The sequence below is a fragment of the Littorina saxatilis genome, linkage group LG12 (genome assembly GCF_037325665.1).
Source record: "Littorina saxatilis isolate snail1 linkage group LG12, US_GU_Lsax_2.0, whole genome shotgun sequence".
NCBI classification, from domain to species: Eukaryota; Metazoa; Mollusca; class Gastropoda; order Littorinimorpha; family Littorinidae; genus Littorina; species Littorina saxatilis.
The window spans coordinates 75835984-75863407 of NC_090256.1; the positions used below are offsets into that span (position 1 = coordinate 75835984).

The 27424-nt window shown below is 44.4% G+C and overlaps 3 protein-coding genes and 2 long non-coding RNA genes across 5 annotated transcripts in view; 4 read left to right on the forward strand and 1 right to left on the reverse strand.

Annotated features, from left to right (window-relative positions):
* LOC138983201 (sodium- and chloride-dependent neutral and basic amino acid transporter B(0+)-like) overlaps nt 1-7889 on the reverse strand; it is a 73354-nt gene extending 65465 nt beyond the window's left edge. Inside the window, exon 1 of the mRNA XM_070356612.1 lies at nt 7787-7889. Within this exon, the coding sequence (XP_070212713.1) occupies nt 7787-7889 (103 nt within the window). The remainder of the gene's footprint in view (nt 1-7786) is intronic.
* The window catches only part of LOC138982790 (failed axon connections homolog), a 170556-nt gene that overhangs the window by 82852 nt on the left and 60280 nt on the right, over nt 1-27424 (forward strand). The window lies entirely within an intron of this gene.
* Nucleotides 8008-9686, forward strand: LOC138983202 (uncharacterized). Its single transcript, XM_070356614.1, has 2 exons — nt 8008-8064; nt 8583-9686. The coding sequence occupies exons 1-2, from the start codon at nt 8008-8010 to the stop codon at nt 9684-9686; spliced, it is 1161 nt and encodes a 386-aa protein (XP_070212715.1).
* Nucleotides 17362-18319, forward strand: LOC138982779 (uncharacterized). The gene is made up of 2 exons (XR_011460972.1): nt 17362-17573; nt 17815-18319. It is a non-coding gene; the product is annotated as an uncharacterized lncRNA (long non-coding RNA).
* Nucleotides 23122-24417, forward strand: LOC138982780 (uncharacterized). Its single transcript, XR_011460973.1, has 2 exons — nt 23122-23155; nt 24244-24417. It is a non-coding gene; the product is annotated as an uncharacterized lncRNA (long non-coding RNA).

Here is a 27424-nt window from a genome sequence, read left to right on the forward strand (position 1 = left end):
TGAATAGCTGCACGGTGGTGAGGCGGAGGAACAGAACTATGTGATTGAAACATGAGAAAGGCGGCAATACAAAAACAAGAAGGAAAGAATAATACAAAGAATGATACAAAGAATGAAACAAAGAATGATACCAAGAATGCTACAAAGAATGCTACAAAGAATGCTACAAAGAATGCTACAAAGAATGCTACAAAGAATGCTACAAAGAATGCTACAAAGAATGCTACAAAGAATGCTACAAAGAATGCTACAAAGAATGATACAAAGAATGATACAAAGAATGCTACAAAGAATGCTACAAAGAATGCTACAAAGAATGCTACAAAGAATGCTACAAAGAATGATACAAAGAATAATACAAAGAATAATACAAAGAATGCTACAAAGAATGCTACAAAGAATAATACAAAGAATGATACAAAGAATGCTACAAAGAATGATACAAAGAATGCTACAAAGAATGATACAAAGAATGCTACAAAGAATAATACAAAGAATGCTACAAAGAATGCTACAAAGAATGATACAAAGAATGCTACAAAGAATGCTACAAAGAATGCTACAAAGAATGCTACAAAGAATGCTACAAAGAATGCTACAAAGAATGCTACAAAGAATGCTACAAAGAATGATACAAAGAATGCTACAAAGAATGCTACAAAGAATGAAACAAAGAATGCTACAAAGAATGATACAAAGAATGAAACAAAGAATGAAACAAAAGTCCGTGTTCTCTTGCTTGCTAAGGCCTAAAAAAAAAATAGGTGTGGTTACGGTAACCCGACCTACCCTAATTTTAGGGGCCGGTCCTATAACTTTTTATTACATTTGTCAAAACAAAAAAAAAAACAAAAAAAAACCGAGTGCAAAAAACGCAATGAAAGCGAAAGCGCCCGAGTCGCACACTTATTTCCCTGTCAAGTAGGTTTAATTTGTACACATTAGAAAAAAAAGTTAAAAAAAAAAAAAAGTGATTGCCTACCTACCTACCCTATTTTTTTTGGCTATGTTACCGTAACCACACCTATTTTTTTTTTGGCCTAACACGATACACAGCGATGTGACAAGACAAATATTACTGTTTAAAGATTCGAAATTCAGTTAAAAGATAAAAGCATATGTTTCTTGACAAGCGGTATAATAAAGTCCATTTTGCCAAGGCAGTCTAATACGCAACGTTCTTCGGTACCGAATGGGACAAAACAGACTCGGTGACTTCGCAAACCAACCGACTTATCGAGCTTGAAAACATACACTATGAGCAATTCTGACGTACTAGTTGCCAAAAATTAATACATTCTGAACACACACTGCATCGCGGATGCACACTGAAGTCAAGACTCAGACCACGAAAAGAAACGGAGAGAAAGCAATACAAAAAGTTTTAAAAAAAACTAGAAAAAAAATATCAAATAACCAAAGGGAAGTAATCGCTCTTAATGCATCGCTCTGCCTCATTCCGTTTGAAATTCTAGAAAAAAAATCACAAACTGCCCCCCCCCCCCCCCCCCAAGTCTGTGGAATGTTGGAAATGCAGTAAGACGGGTCTTTACCGTAATCTGGCGTGTGAGCTACGGGCAAATGCAGGATGTCAAATGTCAATACAGCCATTATTCCCTGGATGCAGAGGCAAAAGAGGCCAGGGAGAGAAGTCGGGAAGGGAGATAAATCAGGATGTAGGACGAAATGGACCCGGCATCAGAGACCGTCAACAGGCCAGAAATGGTTCTCAACTGCCGACAGCAGACTGTCAAAAACGCAACTTCTTTAGATGTTGCAACTTTTAATGTCACAAAGATGCTGATAAAAAAAAACGCGCGCAGAAAATGCGGAGGATCTCTAGATAGGGAATGAAGAATTGTATGCGAAAACAAGGGCAGTTTAGTTTGACAGCCAAACATTCTTCAGGCAATTGTTTTTCTGTGATGTAGGAAAACGTGAAACAGATGCACCTATTGACTAATGTCAGCCTCACCATCCGTGGTCTGTGATGTATGTAGCGCAAAACATCAACGACCCCACATTTGAACGGTTTGTGTCTTTTTTGACCATTTAACCGTTCTGACGAGACTTTGCGAGATGGAAATAGAACAAGCCCCGACGCAACTTCCGGTCCGGAAGCCTTCTCATGCGGAGCTAGCTCCCCTTATTGTCTTCGTATTGTCCCCGTTCTGTCAAATCAGCTTCGGTCACGAAACACTTTGAGCCGGGTGTTTGGTTTCTCTGCGCTTGATTGCAGCGTCGAAGCCATGGCCCAGAAATCGAAAGCAATGTCAGACAGGGCCAAATGCCAGAGGACTGTGTCCGTGCCGCCTCTTCTTTGTGAAATCACGTACCACGTTCTCGTTAGAGGTTGATGGGAACGGGAAAGAAGGTCAGTTGAAGGAAAGGGTGGAGGAGTGTTGAAGAGAGTGCTGATCTTTGAGCTAGAAAAGTAGAAGGGAGCTTATATGGTGAAGGCCAGAGCATCTTTTGTACACAACAAGAAAGGTTTTGCCTGTGTCTCCGCCTGTCATTTGTATGATCTCTCTCTCTCTCTCTCTCTGTCTCTGTCTCACACAAACACACACACAACCACCCACACACGCACATATACGCACGCACAAACCAGACCTGTTTACCCCTAAAACATTGCATGTGTATTTTCTGGGAGCAAAATGAAGCAAATGTGTAGTTTTGCAATTGAATGTGTAGAATTTCTCGTCGACCTATCACAACAACAAGAACAATGATTGCTACTTTTTACCACATGTATTGATTGACATGGAAAAATGGGAATTGCAGACAGTGCAATGAGCATGATGTTTTCCTTTCCGCGAAGACAAGGCATGGGTAGTCCTGATGATATTTTGGCAGAAAGACTTGGTTCGGCGCATTGCTCGTCTTTTTCTTTTTGGTCGGTGGCCTTTCGGAGTCATTTTCTTCACAGTTCTCATCTTCACTTTCGTGTGCTCTGCGTTCAGCCATTGTGTCGAAACGCCCGCATGGTTTGGCAGTAACGCTTTCAGTTGTGCCCGGCATTTGCTTGGAGAAGCCTATTCGGCATTAACAAGCTACAACGCAACGCCCGTGGGCGCTTTACGCGCTGCACGCAGCAAACGACTGCTGGCCGAAAACATGGATTGGAAAATGGATCGGTCAAGGGAGATGAAGAAAATTACGGATTGTGATATGCGTAGCCGAAACAATACCGTTTGCGTGCAGGGACGGGGCGGTGTGAGAGCACAACGGGACAAGGAACAGGTGTAAAGACAAAAAAGAAAAAAAAAGAAATTTTTTTTTTATTTTTTAAAATTTTTTTTTAAATACCGTTTGCGTAGAAAACGACAGACTTGCGTAGTTGCGTAGTATATTATTCAAATTCGTAGTTTACTACGCTCAATGCGTGGTGTAAACAGGTCTGCACAAACACACACACAACCACCCACACACGCGCACATACGCACACACACGCACACACAGACACACACATACACACACACGCACACACACTAATACCATCTCTTGTGTCACAAAACCGGTTCGGCAAAACAAACACACTGTATCCACCGTTGAAAAGGTTATCACCACAGAGAACACCACGTCTTATCTCGCCCCAGACTTTTCAATCGAAAAAGTTGTCTTTCCTTTGTTATTTGTATCGGGGCGGGTTGCTTGCGAGGGCTGTATTTTGTACATTGATTATTTGATACATGTATAATTATTAAATGCGTCTCCAGGAATATGTTTAGTTTAAATCTTGTGTCGATACTATTTAATTCTGCCTCGCTATTAGCCATTGAGTAAAACTGTTTTATCACCATTGCTTTATTGTTGTTAATTCGTCTCCAGAAATATGTTTTGTTTTAATCTTGTGTCGATACTATTTAACTCTGCCTCGTTATTAGCCATTGAGTATAACTGTTTTATCACCATTGTTTTATTGTTGTTCTTTGGCCATTTACGTTGAATGACTTGTTATACATTGACATTGATAGTTTTATTCTTCTTCTTCTTCGTCGTTCGCTAGATAGTTTTATTATAAGAACCTTTTTTTTTTTTTTAATTCCTATTAACTCGATGTTCTTTAACTATGTTTGTAAATTGTTAGAGGATCTTTTAGTAGAAGTGTTTAACTGTCGAAGCTGCTTTTACCTAAGAGACCGACTGTATATTGTGCTGTTGTACTTGTCAGACTTGATTGTACCAAGTCCTTCACATGTTGTAATGCGCTTAGAGCCAAATATTTTTGTTTTTTGTAAGGGATAGGCGCAATATAAATACACTTTATTATTATTATTATTATTATTATCTTCTCGTGCAGTGAAAACATCAGTGGACGTGTTTTCAATGCAGCAAAGAAGAAGAAACAAGTCGCGTAAGGCGAAATTACTACATTTAGTCAAGCTGTCGAACTCACGGGATGAAACTGAACGCACTGTATTTTTTCACTAAGACAATACAGCTTCGTCAATCCCCGCGTGAAGGAAATCGCTCACCTCCCACGTGCAAAACGTAGTGATATTGACACGCCAGATTAGCGCGGTAGCGTATTGTGCTAAGCAGGAAAGCGCGCTTTTCTGTATTCTTGTTAACTTTCTGAGCTTGTTTTGAGTACAACCTATCATATCTATATGTTTTTGGAATCAGAAAATGATAAAGAATAAGATGAAATAATTTTTTGATCGATTTCTTAAATTTTAATCGTAAGATTAGTTAATCTATTTTCGTTAATTGTGATCACATTTTAAGAGTAAACATGACATATGTATTATATTTTTAGATTCAGAATGTGATGAAGAATACGATGCAATCAATTTTAAATCTGTTTGCGAAAAATCGATTTTAATGACAACTTTAATGAGCAAACTCATTGATTAATTTTTAAGCCTTCAAGCTGAAATGCAATACCAAAGTCTGGGCTTCGTCGAAGATTACTTGACCAAAATTTCAACCAATTTGGTTGAAAAATGAGAGCGTGACAGTGCCGCCTCAACTTTCACGAAAAGCCGGATATGACGTCATCAAAGACATTTATCAAAAAAATGAAAATAACGTCTGGAGATATCATACTCAGGATCTCTCATGTCAAGTTTCATGAAGATCGGTCCAGTAGTTTTCTCTGAATCGCTCTACACACACACACACATACACCACACCCTCGTCTCGATTCCCCCCTCTACGTTAAAACATTTAGTCAAAACTTGACTAAATGTAAAAAGAGAAATGCGGAGCGAAAATAAAACATTAAATAAATATCTTCCAGGCATTCTTCGTGAAGGGACTGGAAAGTTTCCGAGTCCGGTCTTCCACTACTGTTTGTTTTTCATTATACACATATTTTAACAGTGAATGGTGTTCTGAAACAACGTGTTTGGGACATTTCCCTGTGCATTCACTTTCCCCACAGTGCAATTGTAATTGTCACGAATAGGTCAACCTTATGGATCCTCTATAAACATACTCAGAGTAATTTCATTGGTCTAATTAAATTCGTTTTGTTTGGGATAGAGCATTCTAAGACATTCCGTAAGACAGAAAGCAAGAAAGATGAACTGACAGACAAACATACACAAGTGTACCATGAGGAGGGCAAACACACACACACACACGCACGTACGCATGCACACACACGCACGCACGCACACACACACGCACGCACACACACCCACACCCACACGTACTTGACAGTTTTATAGCATGTTTAATGTTCGTAGACTGTTAATCACTTGAAGAAACATGCGACTTTTAGCTCGAGGAAACCATATACACCATGTCGAACCGGATTCACTGGATTTCCATTCCACCGTTCGTCCTTTTTTTAATTTTTTCAATTTTTTTAAACATATGGGTCCGAAGATGTGCAGTCGATTCGACAGTTGTGTCGAATTTGTTATGCAATGAGCAATTTCTGCCTTCGACGAATAGCTGATATCCATTAATTATTGACGGCATAAATAACTTAATTATTCTGACTTGGTGGGAGAGATGTTGCCGCCTAAAGGCAATGAATGTTTCATCGACTTCATCTTCGCAAGTGACGCAGCTGGAATTAAACTGGGCCGTTGGGTGTGGGGGGGTCGAAGGTCAAACAATGCCTTGAACGATGGCTTTTCATTTTCTGCACGTTCGTGTGATAAGAGATTAGCTTCCATCATTCCCTTCCCCACCCACTCTCCCCATAAAAAGTGCTTGGAAACGATGGCTTTTGATTTGTCCACTTTCGTTTGATCCCAGATTATAGCTGTCCTCCCTCTCCCCCCCCCTCCCCCCTTCTCTACCCCCTCTTCCTCCCCAGAAAGTGCCGTGAATGTTGAATCTCAATTTTCTCCACTGTAATGTGATAAGAGATTTAGGTCGAACATTCCCTCACCCCCCCCTCCCCCTGAAACCCCCACCGAAGCACCTTTAAAAAGTGCTGTGAATGATGGATTTCAATTTTCTACACTTTTGTGTGATTACTGTGTATAGCTTTTCACCTCCCTCTCTACCTTATATGTATCTCTCTCCCTCTACTACAAGAGCTGTGAATGTTAAATCTCAATTTTCTCCACTTTGATGTGATAAGAGATTTAGGTCGAACATTCCCTCATCCCCCCCCCCCACCCCCTCCCCCTGAAACCCCCACCGAAGCACCTTTAAAAAGTGCTGTGAATGATGGATTTCAATTGTCTACACTTTTGTGTGATTACTGTGTATAGCTTTCCACCTCCCTCTACCTTATTCACTGGATTTCTGTCTCCCTCCACTGAAAGAGCTGTGAATGTTGAATCTCAATTTTCTCCAACTTGGTGTGATCAGACATTAGCGTCCAACATTCCCTTACATCTCCCTCCGTCAAAACAACAAACAAAAACAAAATAACCAACATCAAACCCCTTCCAGAAAGTGCTGTGAACGATGGATTCTACGATGGATTCTAATTTTCTCCAGTTTCAGATCATAGCTGTCCGCCTCCCTGTGAATGTTGAATCTCAATTTTCTCCAACTTGGTCCTTCTTCTTCTTCAGCGTTCCAGAATTGTCTGGTTACGTGTGAGCTCGTTTGCCCATTTGGGTTCCCCACACAATACTCTGAGAGCATAGTCAGCTCGCTCCGCTTTCGTTGAGTAGGGATGCTGGGTATTTTCGTGTTTCCATAACCCATCGAACTCCGACATGGATTACAGGATCTTTTCCGTGCGCACTTGGTCTTGTGCTTGAGTGTACACACGAAGGGGGTTAAGTCACTAGCAGGTCTGCACATAAGTTAACCTGGGAGATCGGAAAAATCTCCACTCTTAATCCACCAGGCGACAGCGACCGGGATTCGAACTCACGACCTCCCGATTAGGAGGCCGACGTCTTACCACCACGCCACTGCGCCCGTCTTCCGCCTTGGTCCAACATTCCCTCACTACACCTCCTCCCTACCATAAACCCCCAGCCCCGCACAAAGCCCCTTCCAGAGAGTGCGGTGAAAAACGATGTGTTTTAATTTCCTATGCTTTCATGCGATCAAACATGAGCACTCCCACACCCCTTTAATTCTCTGTCTGTTCTGGCTCCATCCCACCACAAGAAAGCGCCATGAACGATAGATTTTAATTTTCTTTACAGTCGTGCGATCAGAGATTAGTTGCCACTCTCGCCTCCCCCTACCCCCTCTCTCTCTCTCTCTCTCCACCCCCCCCCCCCCCCTTCTCCATCTGTCAAGTTTTTAATGTGCTTGGCAACCTAAAAAAGAAACCGCACAGAAGTTTTCATTTTGTAGGGTGGATGTGAGATGGAGAGTGACAATGTTGCAAAAGAAGACGCTAGCCACAGACCAATGATCAGCACCTTCAGACGGAGACGTCCCGGAGCCCGGTCTTGGCGGGAGCAGTTCCAGCAGACAGCCGCCATAAAGGGGGAGGAAAGCGGATGACGCATCGCCGCCAATAACTGCTCCCCCGCTTCGCAAGTGGCGACGATTTCCCCCGCTCCCCCCCAATAACGAACGACTGGGGAGGGAAAGAATAACGACCCCCAGCACCGTGTATTGGCGGTAATGAATTGCATTGCAGGCCAGTCCTTTTCGGCCAAGGGACATTACCGTCTTCGCCGTGTAAGTCATCGGCAAGGGAGACAAGCGTAATTGGCAATATTGATTCTCTCCCTTCCTAGTTTATACTTTGCTGTCCAAACCTCGATACTTACGCATTTCTTCCCGCTCTTACCCTTACTTTCTGTGACGGACGTGGTGTTATTCCCAAAAAGCGTCCAGATAGTTCTTTTTTGCTCTCTCCGGCCCTCACGCCGTAATTTCCCCCAAACCGCCGTCAGACGCTTAATGCGCGCACTGTCTCCCCTTTTAGACTTACTTTTGTGCGCGAGACATGAAGTCATCCCTCAGGGAAAGCCAAGAAGTCATTTGCCATTATTTTCGAGTAGCTACAATTAGTCCCTGCCCCCGTAAGTTTAAGCACTGTCTTCACGTCGTTTCAAATTTACGTCAGGGTTTGTGCCGTCACGAGGTAACGTAACGAACGTAGATGGAACGAGGGAGCTACTTGGCTTGCTTTGTGGTAACGTTTAGCACTGTCACTGACGACTGACGGTTGCAAGTACTTTTATTTATGCAAGACAGGGCACCGCACATCACCACCACTCAGACACCATGCTACGCACTCATCCACAATCACACCACCCACTCTTACACCCACACCCACAATCACACCACCCACTCTTACACCCGCACCCTCAATTACACCACCCACTCTTACACCCACACCCACACCACCCACTCTTACACCCACACCCACACCACCCACTCTTACACCCACAACCACAATCACACCACCCACCCTTACAACCACACCCACAATCACACCACCCACTCTTACACCCACAACCACAATCACACCACCCACTCTTACAACCACAATCACACCACCCACTCTTACACCCACAACCACAATCACACCACCCACTCTTACACCCACAACCACAATCACACCACCCACTCTTACACCCACAACCACAATCACACCACCCACCCTTACAACCACACCACCCACTCTTACACCCACATCCACCCACTCTTACACCCACACCACCCACTCTTACAACCACACCACCCACTCTTACACCCATAATCACACCACCCACTCTTACAACCACATCCACAATCACACCACCCACTCTTACAACCACATCCACAATCACACCACCCACACCCACAATCACACCACCCACTCTTACACCCACACCACCACTCTTACACCCACATCCACACCACCCACTCTTACACCCACACCACCCACCCTTACAACCACACCCACACCACCCACAATCACACCACCCACTCTTGCAACCACATCCACCACCACACCACCCACTCTTACAACCACATCCACCACCACACCACCCACTCTTACAACCACACCCACAATCACACCACCCACTCTTACACCCACTCTTACACCCACACCACCCACTCTTACAACCACAACCACTATCACACCACCCACTCTTACACCCACAATCACACCACCCACTCTTACAACCACATCCACACCACCCACTCTTACACCCACACCCACCACACCCACTCTTACAACCACAATCACACCACCCACTCTTACACCCACCACTCTTACACCCACACCACCCACTCTTACACCCACACCGCCCACTCTTACAACCACACCACCCACTCTTACACCCACCACCGTCTCTGACCCATGAGATGTAATTGTCTAAAAAAATGGCTGAGAATTCACGACGTCATCACATTTTATACGTGCTAAAACATGACTGGTCAAACAAGCGTTTAATCAGACAAAGTTTCTCAAGCTCCCTTGCTGACTTTGCTTCAGAAAAAATGCTTTCCTCTTCTCTCTTTTTCTTCTCTGACAGCTGTCGTAAATACAGTCTCTGATCTGTGACAGTTCTCCGACGTTCCTTCACGGCGTGTATCGGGGGGGGAAAGTTAAAACTGGAGTTTGAGTTACTCCCAGTGCCCAATGTGGCGTCAGAGATAGACCTCAAGAGCTTCTTCTCCCGTCGGACGTAGCCTCGCTGAAAGAAAAAGAGACCCGCCTCGCTTTCTTACGCTGAATGATGAAGGGTCATCGCCAGAGAAAGAGAAAATACAGCGAGTTACTTCCCCGTGAATGATTGCCATCGCTGACCAGGGAGAAAAAGGGTGAGTTACTTCCCCCTGCCTCATCTGTCGACGCCGCTAGATGGCAGGTTTATTCCGTTTTTTTGGCGGGGTGGCGGACGGCGGCCATATTAGGGTAATGGCTTGAGAAGATAGAGGACGTCCCTCGCGACTCCCCGGACAATGCGACAGAATTTAGGCGGCAAGAATGGATAGAGACTCGTTGAAGAAAAAAGCCAGGTCTGCATGGCAACCCTGCACACAGATCAATACACCATCTGCTCTCTATGGCCCGAGCTCAACTCTTCTCTCTCCGCTCTCAGAAGTTCTGGCGTCGTTGTCTCTCAGTTCCCTCCAACCCTGCTGCTATTCGGGGCTGTGGCAGGACTTAAATCTAGGGAACAAGACGTGAATCTTTAGGATAAGGGGGGAAGACGGTGTCTGGCATCTGAAGACAGCTGCTTTTCGGGATAAAAGTGGGAAAAAAGGGGGAAAACTCCAAACCACGCTGACGTAAAGGCTCTTACACGGCTGATTAGAAAGTGCTGACGTCAAATACAAATAGCCTGTTGTGATAAGCGTCAAACGCATTTAACCCTTAACTGGATCGCGGCAGTTAAAAGTGTCAAACCTCTGTGCATGGGTATAACATTTAAACACAAATACCGTTATTCGCACTTCAAAAGGAAGAAAACAGTAAATATTTAGTATGAAACCTGTGCTTACAGACCAAGGACACGGTAACATCTTCATGGACACTCATTCAACCACCAACACTTTATTCGGTTCATATTACGCAGCATTTGAACAGAGAAGCAAGACTGAAAATCTGAGATGAAACGCGCGCGCTTGTGCGCGGGTAGTGTGTACTAATTACTGTCTGCACTTTCACTTCAGTGCCGGGTCCCTGTCTGACAGTGCGGATAGATCGTCTTCAGGGACTTATTCACATTTCTACAGCTTAATAAGCTGACATTTGCTGACCTACATCTGGCACTCTCCCAGGGACACCGCCATGTCTGTCTGGTACGCCATGCTCCAGACAACAACTCACAATGTGCACTCTCCAAGGGACACCGCCATGTCTGTCTGGTACGCCATGCTCCAGACAACTCACAATGTGCACTCTCCTAGGGACACCGCCATGTATGTCTGGTACGCCATGCTCCAGACAACTCACAATGTGCACTCTCCTAGGGACACCGCCATGTATGTCTGGTACGCCATGCTCCAGACAACTCACAATGTGCACTCTCCTAGGGACACCGCCATGTATGTCTGGTACGCCATGCTCCAGACAACAACTCACAATGTGCACTCTCCTAGGGACACCGCCATGTCTGTCTGGTACGCCATGCTCCAGACAACAACTCACAATGTGCACTCTCGTTTATACTTTCACGAAATGCGACGGTGAGTTCCTAAGCCTTGACATAATCCTGTTTTCCCTAGCTTCGCATATTGAACTTTATTTACATTTCACCCGTTGTCTTAAGAGTACAACTGGACTCGTATATGGCCTCACACTAAACATAGTCTAATGTTCAAGCATATTGGCGGCCGCAGCCTGACGGAAAGCTGATTCTCCATTTTCTCGCGTTCGTCCCAATACTTGAGATGAAAGATTATACATGTATGCAGTCTTCAAAATCAGGAACATCTGCCAGGATACCAGGTAGCTCTGTGGATTTTTTTAACTCAAGTTTTGCCCTATGATTTTGGCACCCTGAATTATTTGAAAATCAGGATAATCTGGAAAACCATCAGAAAATCATTTCTTGCTTCAGGAACTTCCGGAAGGGAAATTTTCACCTATGCAATACCGGGTGTAGCATTAGTGATCAGGTCACGGAAGCGAAAACCTTGTTTTCAGTCGGTTTTCTGATCGCAACCTCAGGAACCGGTTGAGCTAAATTTGCGTTCGTCTCAATACCGAGAGTAGCATATTTTCTCAGGCAACGGAAGCGGATTGACAGCTACACCGAGGCAGAAAGCTGACGGTCTACAACGTCCAGGGATCGTCACCAATCCTTTGGAGACTGCAGTGATGGTGACAGAACGGCGTCAATAATACCTGACGACCAAGTCGTAGTGATTCATCATTGCTAGACCATTGGGATTCACCCTTGAAATCAAGGTATTCGCGAGACAGGATAAGACCAGTTTCTTGCGTGTGGGTCTAAGATTAGATGGAAATGAATATACGTAACATGTGTTATCGTGTTCTTACATACTCCAGTGCAACATTTTGAGAAGAAACTGTCACGTAGTTCAAGGCTCCTCTACAAAACCTAAACGCAATTCATTTTGGGAATGTGTCCGCAAATGGCAAACCGGGACGCGAGAGCTCGCAATGATTCCGCTACGCAAGAGTAGCCAGTATCTCTTTCGTCCCAATACTGAGTGTATATTGTGTATGCAGACGACGGAAGCGGATTGGCGGCTGCACCCAGGCAGAAAGCTGATGGTCCGCAACGGTCTAGAGATCGCCTCCAGACCTCCGGACACTGCAGTCCCGGCGATAGGACAGGGTCAATACCCACTGTCGCTGGCCACTGGAGGCAGGAATTAATTGCGTTCTGTCACAACAACTACTGGAGGAGTGTCCTTTGGGACCGGGAGACCTTTTGACCCGCCCCTTTGTGCTGGGAGTGGGATGAGTGTCTGTGTTGAGTCCATCAATACTGCTGGACATCTTCATTTTATCCCGCGGTTAAGCCTGATTCAAGGTCGGCTGACGTCCTCGGGATGGTCCTTCTTTACTCTGCGTGCCTGGTGTGCATTAAAGGACATGCGATTAGTGTGTGTGTGCGTGTGTGTATGTGTGTGTGTGTGTGTGTGTGTGTTTTAAATACCTTAAACGTTTAAACGAAATGTTGGCATGTAATACAGAAAGTTTGTGTTTAGTCTTACCACAGAAAACGGATAGCAGCAAACTTCTCTTGGCAAAATAATTAAGCCAGGAGAAAAATCTGCAACTTTTACAAATGCACTACTCCTGTCCAACGCCTCTAAGCAGAATAACATCAAAAGACAAAAAAATGTCCCACAGCGAAAAGCAACTCCCAAGTTTAAAGACAACCTTTAAAGAGTTCACTCCAGAACGGAACAAAGCTAAGGCTGCGTATTAAAAAATACCTCTACAGTGTACAAAAGAAGTGTGAGAGGGGGTGGGGGGGAAGAGGCAGAGAAACCACACCATCTAGGACGAAACAAGGCTACAACAAAGGGGAAAAGCATCTGCAATGTTTCGGAACCGTTGCCATTCCCATCAAGTAATGCCCACTGCACTCTTAGCAACATTGCAAAATAAATGAATCTAAATAAAACGTTCCGCTTTTATCTCCCCGAGAGAGAAGAAAAGAATTCTTCTCATCTTAATCACTCTAAGCCCGGCCCGGTAGGGCATGAGGAATCGATAAAAAGAGAACCCTACCCCGTTCCTCTCTCTGGGCCTCTCCACAGTCTCTGTCTCTCCGGCTCTCCGATTCTTTTAGTGTCCCTTCCTATTTCTCTTACTGTCTTACCCCTTCTCCCTTTCTAACTGCATCTCTCTGTCTTCTCTTACTGTCTTACCCCTTCTCCCTTTCTAACTGCATCTCTCTGTCTTCTCTTACTGTCTTACCCCTTCTCCCTCTCTAACTCCCCCCACTGCATCTCTCTGTCTTCTCTTACTGTCTTACCCCTTCTCCCTTTCTAACTGCATCTCTCTGTCTTCTCTTACTGTCTTACCCCTTCTCCCTTTCTAACTGCATCTCTCTGTCTTCTCTTACTGTCTTACCCCTTCTCCCTTTCTAACTCCCCCACTGCATCTCTCTGTCTTCTTTTACTGTCTTACCCTTTCTCCCTCTCTAACTCCCCCCACTGCATCTCTCTGTCTTCTCTTACTGCCTTACCCCTTCTCCCTCTCTAACTCCCCCCACTGCATCTCTCTGTCTTCTCTTACTGTCTTACCCCTTCTCCCTCTCTAACTCCCCCCACTGCATCTCTCTGTCTCCTCTTACTGTCTTACCCTTTCTCCCTCTCTAACTCCCCCCACTGCATCTCTCTGTCTTCTCTTACTGCCTTACCCCTTCTCCCTCTCTAACTCCCCCCACTGCATCTCTCTGTCTTCTCTTACTGTCTTACCCCTTCTCCCTCTCTAACTCCCCCCACTGCATCTCTCTGTCTCCTCTTACTGTCTTACCCTTTCTCCCTCTCTAACTCCCCCCACTGCATCTCTCTGTCTTCTCTTACTGTCTTACCCCTTCTCCCTCTCTAACTCCCCCCACTGCATCTCTCTGTCTCCTCTTACTGTCTTACACCTTCTCCCTCTCTAACTCCCCCCACTGCATCTCTCTGTCTCCTCTTACTGTCTTACACCTTCTCCCTCTCTAACTCCCCCCACTGCATCTCTCTGTCTTCTCTTACTGTCTTACCCCTTCTCCCTCTCTAACTCCCCCCACTGCATCTCTCTGTCTTCTCTTACTGCCTTACCCCTTCTCCCTCTCTAACTCCCCCCACTGCATCTCTCTGTCTTCTCTTACTGTCTTACCCCTTCTCCCTTTCTAACTGCATCTCTCTGTCTTCTCTTACTGTCTTACCCCTTCTCCCTTTCTAACTCCCCCCACTGCATCTCTCTGTCTTCTCTTACTGCCTTACCCCTTCTCCCTCTCTAACTCCCCCCACTGCATCTCTCTGTCTTCTCTTACTGTCTTACCCCTTCTCCCTCTCTAACTCCCCCCACTGCATCTCTCTGTCTCCTCTTACTGTCTTACCCTTTCTCCCTCTCTAACTCCCCCCACTGCATCTCTCTGTCTTCTCTTACTGTCTTACCCCTTCTCCCTTTCTAACTGCATCTCTCTGTCTCCTCTTACTGTCTTACACCTTCTCCCTCTCTAACTCCCCCCACTGCATCTCTCTGTCTCCTCTTACTGTCTTACACCTTCTCCCTCTCTAACTCCCCCCACTGCATCTCTCTGTCTTCTCTTACTGTCTTATCCCTTCTCCCTCTCTAACTCCCCCACTGCATCTCTCTGTCTTCTCTTACTGCCTTACCCCTTCTCCCTCTCTAACTCCCCCACTGCATCTCTCTGTCTTCTCTTACTGCCTTACCCCTTCTCCCTCTCTAACTCCCCCCACTGCATCTCTCTGTCTTCTCTTACTGCCTTACCCCTTCTCCCTCTCTAACTCCCCCCACTGCATCTCTCTGTCTTCTCTTACTGCCTCCCTCTCTATCCTTGTAATCATACTTCTCCTTCTGTCTCTCTGTGTGTCTCTCTCACAGCTCTGTTTCTTTTATAATTTACCCCCCCCCCCCCCCTCCTTCCCCATCTCTCATTCCCCCACTCTCTCCCTCCCTCTCCTTCTTTCTTTCTTGATACTTCCTCCTGTTTGACTGTGTTGTGTCTCTTCGTCCCCATTTTTTTCTTTCTATGTTTTGCTTAGCCACCACCACCCCCCCCCCCTCTCTCTCCCTCACTCTCTCCCTGTCTTTATTTCTTGCTACTTCCACTAACTTGTTTCTCTGTGTTGTGTCTCTCTCCTCCCCATTTCTCTCTTTCTGTGTTTTGCTTAGCCACCCCTACCATTTCCCCCTCTCTCTCTTCTCTCCTCTCTCTCTCTCCCTCTCTCTCTCTCCCTCTCTCTCTCTTCTCTCCTCTCTCTCTCGCCCCCCCACCCCCCCCTATCTCCCTCACTACGTTGGACTCTGTCTCGACTCACACTCCATCCCCAAGCAAGCCACCAAAACTGTCGGTCGCACATCTTTCTCTTTACATTTTTTTGTTTTACTACGAAGCCGTGACAGACGGAGGCGACACAAGAGACGGGTCGTACGTGCATGCATATTTCTCACCCGCGTTTCCAGGGCAACGGTGCAAGACAACTGGCAGTAACGGTTTATTTGTCCCCTGATAGTTGACAGGCCTGTGTGCTGTGGGCACCGTTCTGGGCTCTCCGGGGATTTCGCTGTCTTCACACACACACTGGCGTTTTTAACCCGTTTAGCATTGGATATTTTGTTTAATTTTTGGAGAAGGGGTGGAGGTGGGGGATGGGGTGGGTCTGGCTATTGTTGAAAGTTTGTTTCAGAGAGAGAGAGAAAGAGAGAGAGAGAGAGGGAGTGTGTGTGTGTGTGTGCGTGCGTGCGTGCGTGCGTGTGTGTGTTTGACAGACATCATTTCCAACAAATGTCCCGGCTCAGACAGATAAAACATACATCTTGTCTTGCAAAAATAAACTACGAAAAATGCTACATGGTTGACAGATTTAACAAATTGAATGCCTTGAGCTCTACCGTTTTAAACGCAAGGATTTGTTTAAATACCTTAAACAGTCGAGCAGTTTGCTAGTTTTGGACAATTTTCGCCTTATTTTTTTTTTTAGAAAGATACAGAAAATAATTGTTTCGTCCAGGACAGATGCAACATGTAAGCTTTCCGCGGGAGGCAGAGAGAGTTACTTCCCCGTCGCGGACGGTTAATTCTCTCCATCTACGCCAGACATAGCAATTCCCTCTCGGACAGACAGAGCCGGAGACAGACAGAGACATTCTTCTCTCAGACAGACAGAGCTATTTCCCTCTTGGACAGACAGAGGTGAGTCCCTGTCTCAGACAGACAGAGGTGAGTCCCTGTCTCAGACAGACAGAGGTGAGTCCCTGTCTCAGACAGACACTGAGAGGTGAGTCCCTGTCTCAGACAGACAGAGGTGAGTCCCTGTCTCAGACGGACAGAGGTGAGTCCCTGTCTCAGACAGACACTGAGAGGTGAGTCCCTGTCTTAGACAGACAGAGGTGAGTCCCTGTCTCAGACAGACAGAGGTGAGTCCCTGTCTCAGACAGACAGAGGTGAGTCCCTGTCTTAGACAGACAGAGCTATTTCCCTCTTGAACAGAGAGAAGGTATTCCGTGTCGAGGAAAAACGACCACATAACATCGCTGATGGACAGAACAAATTTCCCGTCTGGGATAGATAGGACAAACTCGTCCGTCTCCAAGGGATAAACAACCGCGGACGCATTTACAGTGTGACGTATGAGGGATCGGGTGGGATCATCGGGAGGAGCGATCTTGCAGTCAGTGATTTGGACCTCTTGTCACAGTGGTCTGACCCTAGGCGTGGGGATGGTGGGTGTTGTGGGGGGAGGGGGGGGGGGTGTAACGACCCTCAATTTCGCTTGTCAGCATCTCTACTGATTTCACAGGGATTGCACAACGCTGCGTGTTGGGAATGGACTGAGTGAAACCTCTGCATGATAGATGATCGTAAAGGGCTGTCATGAATTATTATTCTGAAGCGCGAACCTGTCAAGAATAGAATAGGCAACCGAGACTACTCGCGCATTACACGACGTAGCCAAGTGACGTATTCATATGACGTATCCAAGTGTACTGACGTAAACTAAAATCGTTTCACGAGAGGGTCGTTTTCCGCAAGTCCATGGAGCGAAGAACGCTTGGAGGAAAAGCCGTTCCCCTGTCTTTGTAGGTAAGTGACTGTGATTATTGCATCGACAATCGTTCCACGGGACCTAGGCGGAGATGAGGGTATCGTGTCAGTCATGTACATTGTGTTGTTGTCAAGTTGTGTACGTTTGAATGTGCGCTGTTGCCAAATCCCCATTTTTCGAAACACAGTAATAGAATGAGAACGATAATAAAACATGAACAAACCAAGTCTTTTAGACAGGCTGTGTAGGTAACACATATGGCCCTTTGATCTGTTTCAGGAACCCACGGTCCAATGATTCATTTATCTTCCTCTTCTCATGTTGCCGAAATTGTGGAGAGAGATGTAACCAGACTACTACTGCTATTAACTTGATGATGGTGTCTTGAGAAGAAGAGTGATGACCAAAACCAGGAGCGTGGTCTTCTAGACCAGTCAAGTGCTACAAGTCATCTCGAGTACCTTTTCAATGACATCGAGCTAAGTCAAAACTTCATAAACATTATGTGTATTCCTTTTGTTTTGATGTCTTCCAAGGGAAAATTATGAAGAACGTTTGCAGCAGCGGAGTCACGTTAGATTACCGTGACAGAATTGAAATCCAGCAGCAATAGACATGTGATCAGAGTGTGCTGAGATGCAAGTAACATGACCTAGCTTGAACAGTGTGTGATACATTTAGTACAATACTGATATTTAGCAAAAATATAGACTAACCTGATTAATGTGTGCTGCATTGCAAGAATTTTATTAACACTATCCATGCATTAAATTGTATAAACCTGTGTTGACCTTTCTCCGCTACTTCGAGAGCATGGGAAAGAGTGAAGGAAAGTAAAGTCCAGGCAGTACCTGTTTCTTTAGCTAATACGAAAAGGCGGCGTGTTTTCCTTCCATAAACTTCCTTTGGAAGGCGCACGCAGAAAGAAACAGGCTGACGAAAACTGACCTGTGACATATGGGGGCTTCGTCCGGGATATTATAACTCGTAATTTCAATTTGGCTTCCCCAAACAAATTTTCTTCAAACAAATTCCCTATTCGTTTTTCGTTTGTGTGTTCGTCCGTTCATGTTCATCATCGTATAAATCAACTTTTGTATTTATTCATGTTTATAGTTAGTTCATCATTTAACGATAACAGAGTCTGACGTGTGTGCTTCAGCACACGGGAATAATCCAAATGAAGAGTGACGCAAGGCTTTGACGTCACTATAATAATTCACGTAAAGCACTAATGTTATAGTAGTTTAGTTCCCCCTATTTGGCTGTGCTAAACAAAAGGCTATAACAGAAGACAGTGGACTAACACCCTGTCAGGCCATCCTGTGTCCCTTAGTCGACAAAATTATAATATTGTTGGTCGCCGTGGGAGGTTGGTGGGCGAATTGGGTTATATACGAGGGATAGCACTCATCTTCGTCCAGAAGGACCGTGGAAGTGAAGTTGATTCTGCAGACAGTCACACTTCACAACGCCAAGAGTAAGGGTTAGGAAAATTAGATTATTGTCTATACAGCAGTAGATAATTGAAGAATCTTATTTCGACTTACTGTGCGATAGAATCGAGTTGATATTAATATAGGCGAAAGGTCCACGTTGATGGAGCGCCGATGAGATATTAAAATGAAGTTCACTCGATAGAACGGTATATTGTTTGACATATACCAGAAGAACCATAAATTCTAGTGTTAGGTATCCGTGGTTGTAAAAGGATATTAGAATGGTTCAGAGAAATCGTGTCATTGGGACACGTAACGTTTACTGAGGTAACGTTGAACGTTCATGAATTCAAGTAGCAAAGTGAGCTTCACTAAAGTAACACTTCATTCTATAGTGAGGGAGTTTTCTCTCTCTAGTAAATAGTGTGTGAAAAGCAGTTTAGTCAAATCGGTTTTTCAACCGAGCATCACGTATTTGCAGTTTGATTCAGTGAATATCTGTGTGTGAGTTAACGTAAAGGATATGCAAACATCCAAACACCCGAGTACTAGGGCGCATATAGCAAGAATGAACGCTGACCCGCAGAACCAGAATACGGCCGAGGCAGTAGTCTCAGATGTTGAAGGTGGTGACACATATGTCAACACCCAAGGAGAATCGAGCGATAATGATTCTCAGACGTTAGGCGCGCGTGTAACGACTTATGTATCCGCTGCGAGTAATGAACGTGCAGGTCCGATCCACCCTGTAAAATCCGGATTAGAGTGGACTCGCGAACTTTTGGCGATAGGACGAGAGTTAGGACTCGAAGGCAAAGACTTGCGTGAGTTTGTAGCTGAAGAACGCGCACGAGAGGAACGAGAAGCTCACGAACGCGAACGTGAACGTGAAGAACGCGCACGAGTCGAACGTGAACGTGAACGTGAAGTTCACGAACGCGAACGTGAACGTGAAGAACGCGCACGAGTCGAACGTGAACGTGAACGTGAAGTTCTCGAACGCGCACGTGAACGAGAAGCCGATCGCGCGTTTCAGCTAGAACAGTTGAGGATACAAACGGAAGCACGCCGAGACAACGCCAACAATAACGCGTCGAGGCGTCGTGGGGATGACGACTTTATCCCAAAAATCCCTTTTCTTGATGACAAAGACGACATCGAGAGTTGGTTTGCACAATTTGAACATTATGCAACCGACTGTCATCTCGACGACGAACGCAAAGCTACGAGAATGGTGTATTTCCTGAAAGGAAAGGCGAGAACCATTTATGCAAAACTCAGTTTCGAAGACGCGCGCAACTACAACACTTTGAAGAATGCGTTGTATGATGGATTTCAACTGACAGCAGATCAATATCGGAAGAAATTCCGTCAGCTAAAGCGAAACCCATCTGACACGTACAAAGAACATGTCACCAAACTTGAGCGCATCCTCGATAAATGGATCGAGTTAGCCAAGTGCGATGAACATGTGGCAGATCTGAAGGATCTAGTTCTCAGAGAACAATTAGAGAACACCTTCCCTACCGAAGTGATGTTGCACGTACTTGATCGGAAACCGAAGTCTGCGAAAGAAATGGGCGAAATTGCCACGGAGTACGAACAATCACGTTCGAACATCAGGCCACGGCAATCTCACCAAAACCATTCTAGCGACAGCGCGTTTTCGAACACGAAAGGTTCGAACGTCGTCGAAAGTGACGCGAAAGAGAAATCGTCACAGAAAGAACATAAATACGTGAGCGATGATGAAAAACAAAGACTGAAAGCCACAGGCTGTTGTTTTTTTTGCAAGGGCAAAGGGCACCTGTCGCGATTTTGTCCCAATAAGGGAGAAAGCGTTCACGCAGTTCATGTTCGAAATGAATTTGATGGACAAGAAATCCCCGTACATCTTGACAAGCTGTGCAAGTCGTGCAAAAAGAAGGATTTCAAAGAGGAAGTGTTCATCAAATTAGACGGCCGAATCGTAAAAGCATTACGCGATTCCGGGTGCTCAGGTATTATGGTCAGGGCCGACCTTATACCTGAAGAAAGGTACTTGGCAAAGAAAAAAGAAACTACGCTCGCAGAGAAGAAAACACGGAAATTGTGTCCCACAGCTGTGGCCCACATTGACTGTCCGTATTTTGATGCCAAAACCGAAGTGGTCATACTCGAAGATCCCATTTATCCTGTCCTCATAGGAAAATGGTATGGTGTAGGCCAGAACAAGAGGAAGACCCCTTTGTTTCCAGTACGTGACCCGAGTTGGTATCAAGGTGAGACCAACGCGGCGGTCAGTACACGGAAGCAAGAGAAGAGAAAAAAAAACGGAATGAGAAACCTGTGCCGGGAACTAGTCATGATGACAGAAATACACACAAGATGTATTCCCCGCAAGATCTCAAGAAGGCTCAGAATGATGATGAAACACTGGCAAAAGTACGCCAAATGGCTGTTTCAGGAGAATCATTCCACGATGTGAAATATGTATACAAGAAAGAAATCTTGTACAGGACAACCCTCGACAAAACCGGGAGTGAATCTAGTAAAGTCGTTGTTCCCAAAGAAATGAGAAGCAAAGTGCTTTCTTTTGGGCACGACCACCCGATGACAGGTCATCTCGGTCAGAAGAAAACCACTGATAGAATCAGGTGTGAATTCTGGTGGCCAGGTTTGGTCGGAGACATAAAACGTTACTGTCTCTCGTGTGACACATGCCAAAGAACAGCGCCAAAAGGCAGAACCAAGAAAGCACCTCAAGACAGTCTGGGGTTCTCACCCTTTGAAATGCGGTATGGCAAGACCATCAGAGGTCCCATGCAGGTTCTGCGTCGTGCATGGACTGATGAATCGGTCGAAGGTGAACAGAAGACGTCAGCAGAATACGTTGTCGACCTCAGAAACAGAATTGACGAAAAAAAAGAAGAAGCAGAAGAACACATCGCCGTAGTCATCGAGGAAGATGATACGATGAACGATGATATCTTCCGAATAGACACTCAGAAGATGATTCCTCTGCTGGAAACTACTCGAACAGAAGATGTCACAAGCGTGAACTTCTGTAAAGAATTGAGTAGAGAAAGAACAAAAGAGGCGAAAGCGATCTGTAGTGCATTCTCCAAGAATCTGACCGATGTACCGATTACTACCAACTTGGAGAAGTGCAGAATCGAACTTACAGAGAAGAAACCTGTGTTTGTTCGACCGAGACTCGTACCTCATGCGATGGTGAAAACGGTCGAAGACGAGATCGACGAGATGTTGAAGCTCGGGGTCATTGAACCGGCAAACTCACCGTACAATGCTCCAATCGTTTTTGTGAAGAAGAAAGGAGGTAAGAAATACCGGGTTGTGACAACCATGGAGCAGATTATTTAAGTCGCGCTTCATATAGTGACTAAATTTGGGAAATTCATTCTCAAGAAAGGGGCTGTCATGAATTATTATTATGAGGCGCGAACCTGTCAAGAATAGAATAGGCAACCGAGACTACTCGCGCATTACACGACGTAGCCAAGTGACGTATTCATATGACGTATCCAAGTGTACTGACGTAAACTAAAATCGTTTCACGAGAGGGTCGTTTTCCGCAAGTCCATGGAGCGAAGAACGCTTGGAGGAAAAGCCGTTCCCCTGTCTTTGTAGGTAAGTGACTGTGATTATTGCATCGACAATCGTTCCACGGGACCTAGGCGGAGATGAGGGTATCGTGTCAGTCATGTACATTGTGTTGTTGTCAAGTTGTGTACGTTTGAATGTGCGCTGTTGCCAAATCCCCATTTTTCGAAACACAGTAATAGAATGAGAACGATAATAAAACATGAACAAACCAAGTCTTTTAGACAGGCTGTGTAGGTAACACATATGGCCCTTTGATCTGTTTCAGGAACCCACGGTCCAATGATTCATTTATCTTCCTCTTCTCATGTTGCCGAAATTGTGGAGAGAGATGTAACCAGACTACTACTGCTATTAACTTGATGATGGTGTCTTGAGAAGAAGAGTGATGACCAAAACCAGGAGCGTGGTCTTCTAGACCCGTCAAGTGCTACAAGTCATCTCGAGTACCTTTTCAATGACATCGAGCTAAGTCAAAACTTCATAAACATTATCACGCCGTATACCGTGGTTGCATTAGAAAAACGCAGCCGCCGGTTTTGGTTGCGCACTTCCGCCGTTTAACTAAGACACGCGACGTAAGTATCTCCACAAAATCACCTGTAACTTCTCACACATGACATATCATCACAGAAACATCGATTGTACTTTGGCCTAAGATGTTGCTGCATCAAACGATCGATCTGTTTCATTGCTTTAATGTGCTTGTGAACGTTGTGCTTCAATTATTTACACCTTTTTATGCGTATTCTGTGCAAGTTTTGACTTTCCACAGTCACGACGGACATTTAAGAGCATGATAATGATCACACACTATTGTGCTGTAATCAATGGCCATTCCTTGACATCTCGGTCAAATAATAAGTTTTAAAGTGGAGCAGAAGCGTCATATTTTATGAATCTGTGAGGACACCCCAAGATTTTTCGGTTGCACACTTCCGCCGTCTCTTTTTTGTTGCGGTTGCACACCGCCGTCGCAAGTGGTTGCACACCGCCGCCACTGTTTTAAAGAAAGAAACAGGACTTTATTTGTGTCTGTCTCTAGGCATGTTCCATACAGGTCTGGAAAATCATAAACCTTCTGGTGTATACTAATTTGGTAATATATTAAATTAAATAGCCTCTCTCTCTCTCTCTCTTTCTCTCTCTCTCTCTCTCTCACTCACTCTCTCTCTCTCTCTCTCTCTCTCTCTCTCTCTCTCTCTCTCTCTCTCTCTCTCTCTCTCTCTCTCTCTTATGTGTTTTTTTGTTTGTTATTGTCATTACTCACTGTGACACCAACATTCTGTTGTGATATGGCAATAGATGCCAAAACCCCGGTTACATCGGGGGAGAGGATTTCAGATTCTACTCAACACAACGCAACACAATACAACCAACGCTCAACCACTAGTCTACTGAGATAACAATAATATAGTAAGGTAGAGTGAGATGATCAGAACGAAAAGACTATTTCATTTCACTCATTAAGATACATGGATTGGTACAAACCTGATATCGAAAAATAAATATGGGATATAATCCATGCAGCTTCATGACTGCATGGCTAAACCAAATGGGCTACCCAGGAGCTGTTTTTTTGTGTGTATGTGTGTGTGTGTGATCTTTTGTCCCTGGCTTGTTTTTTGTTTGTGGTTTTTATAATGAAAGAATGTGCTCCTTTCAGGTGATGGAGTTCAAGTGCTACTACCGTTCGGACCTTTTTTCAAGACTAACGGAAGTAGTACGTCATATTGAAGGGGAGCATAGTGGTGATCCATTAAAATTTCGAAAGTTGGTACTCGATGAAGCAACGGGAAAGAGAAAGTTCGTGTCAAAAGATTTCCGGTTGACACCCGCAGAGATTAATAAAGCTGGCCAGGAGATAGAGGTGAACGATGGCAGTGGTAAGATCACAATCAAAAACAAAACGTTTGTGGATCCGTCAAACAGTGAGAGTGTAGATCAGTCGCAAAGTGAGTGTGAAGCTAGCAAACCTGAGGGTCTTGATGCTGAAATAAACCGACTGCTGGAAATTCTACCAAATGCTGCCCAACGATTAAAGGAGCAAGGACTTTTGTCAACATGGCTTCTACTGCATGAATTGATATGTGAAGGAACATTTCCGCTAAACAACATTTCTTTCCTGTTATTCTTGGATGTGGTGCGCTTTTACAGTGAAGAAAACACAAGTTCTATGAGATACAGGGAGGAGACGAAACTATTCTGGCGAACTGGGTACCACCTTTTCCACGGAAAATTTATCCGGTTCATGGGCGGTCCTAAGAACCAGGGTCAAGTTGTGGACGGCTCGGAGACACTCGGTGTTTGCAGGTCATCATGCGCAAAAATAAACTTTACAATACCTAGCCTCAACCATCTAGAAACAGATGAAATTCAGCATGAAACATTGAAGCCAGGAATACTGCACGACACGATTAGCATTTTGTCTGAGACGCCAAAAGTTGTGAAAGTGGCATTTGACGCCAAGAAAATCAACTCATCCCTAAGTCAAGACCAAGGCGATATCGACCTCTTTGGTCATGAGCTATCTCCAACACTCATGGAAAGACGAGACAGGTTAGTCAAAGAATTGGACTCGCTGGAAGAGATGTTGATGAAAGTAGACACACACCAGCTCTCTCCAACAGATCTTCATGCTGCAGTGTTGACGGTGAGTGTCAGGATTAAGGAGCTGAGAGAACTGGCCGTGCTGAAAAATGAGGGCGTAAAGAAATTCAAAGAACTTGGACAACCAGACTGGCGGGCATCAAAGTACTCTTACTCTTTTGGAAGTCCGATTGGAGGGTTTACAGGCTCCGTCTCCACGACTACCTCAGCGCTAATATCAAGGTAGCTGTCCAGCGTTTGAGCAGATACCTCCATCTGCAATTACAGACATGCAATTGTGGCTATAAGAAACAGTAAAATCTTAGAATATTTCTCTCACGTTATTTTGATGTCTAGGCACACATCGAAATGTATGACCTGTTAATTCTGCCCATTGCTTCTTGTTTCTTTTCATCACCTATCACAAATAAAGACAAAGTCTACATTATTAAAATTACAACACTTTACTATTTACTCAAGAAAGTACACCAAAAGGTTATGAAATCATCGTCTCCAGTGACTTTTCACCAACAGCTGGCGCAATTTGATTATACCATGTACCTTCCGGGAAAGAAAGCAAGTTTTGTTGTATTGTGTACCAAACAAAGCAATTATTTTAAATTTCCGCACTGCAAAACTTTCCCCTTCTCTTTGTAAAATATTTTGAGCCTATCTATGTTTTATGTCTTAAGACGGCTCTGTGTGGTCAGTTAGACGTTAAACAATGTGAAGAAACTCTATTTTATAAGCGAAGTAGAAAAAAAAAAGCGGCGGCGGTGTGCACCCGAAGCAAAACTTCAACGGCGGCAGTGTGCAACCGAAAATTCGTGGTGTGTCCTCACAGATTCATGAAATATGACGCTTCTGTTCCACTTTAAAACTTAATATTTGACCCCGATGTCAAGGAATTGCCATTGATTACAGCACAATAGTGTGTGATCATTATCATGCTCTTAAATGTCCGTAGTGACTGTGGAAAGTCAAAACTTGCACATAATACGCATAAAAAGGTGTAAATAATTGAAGCACAACGTTCACAAGCACATTAAAGCATTGAAACAGATCGATCGTTCGATGCAGCAACATCTTAGGCCAAAGTACAATCGATGTTTCTGTGATGATATGTCATGTGTGAGAAGTTACAGGTGATTTTGTGGAGATACTTACGTCGCGTGTCTTAGTTAAACGGCGGAAGTGCGCAACCAAAACCGGCGGCTGCGTTTTTCTAATGCAACCACGGTATACGGCGTGATTATGTGTATTCCTTTTGTTTTGATGTCTTCCAAGGGAAAATTATGAAGAACGTTTGCAGCAGCGGAGTCACGTTAGATTACCGTGACAGAATTGAAATCCAGCAGCAATAGACATGTGATCAGAGTGTGCTGAGATGCAAGTAACATGACCTAGCTTGAACAGTGTGTGATACATTTAGTACAATACTGATATTTAGCAAAAATATAGACTAACCTGATTAATGTGTGCTGCATTGCAAGAATTTTATTAACACTATCCATGCATTAAATTGTATAAACCTGTGTTGACCTTTCTCCGCTACTTCGAGAGCATGGGAAAGAGTGAAGGAAAGTAAAGTCCAGGCAGTACCTGTTTCTTTAGCTAATACGAAAAGGCGGCGTGTTTTCCTTCCATAAACTTCCTTTGGAAGGCGCACGCAGAAAGAAACAGGCTGACGAAAACTGACCTGTGACAAGGGCAAATGGACGTTTTCTGGAAATAACTCTATCGGGTCAGTTTTTCGCTGCGATCGTTGTTTTAACTGGTCAGCCACGTGTTTCCTTTTTTCATTTTATTTTTTTATCTCAGTTGCATGCAGGCTGCTTCAACCCTTTCTTTATTGCCTCTTTTCTTTCTTTTTTTTTTTATTTTGTTGGCAGGGAGCATCCTACTTCATTGATCTTTTTTTTTCTTTTTTCTTTTTTCTGCTTTTTATGTTAAAGTTTCTACTTTAAATATATATCATTAACAATACTATTTCTAAATGTATTTTAAACAACTTTTCTATGTAACAATTCCCTCTCAAAAATACATACAATATCCAGAGGGGAACCATATCTATAAATACCAACACACATTTTGGCTATCACAATCAAATAATTCACATAACTTATTAGTGCCTTGGAACTTTGTGAGTTTTCAAACACGCCCAAAAAAACTTCCTTTACGGTAATTTTAATAATCATATTATATTTACAATTCACTTTATCCTCAACGCATTTCCAAATGGACATAATTTTCGGGCA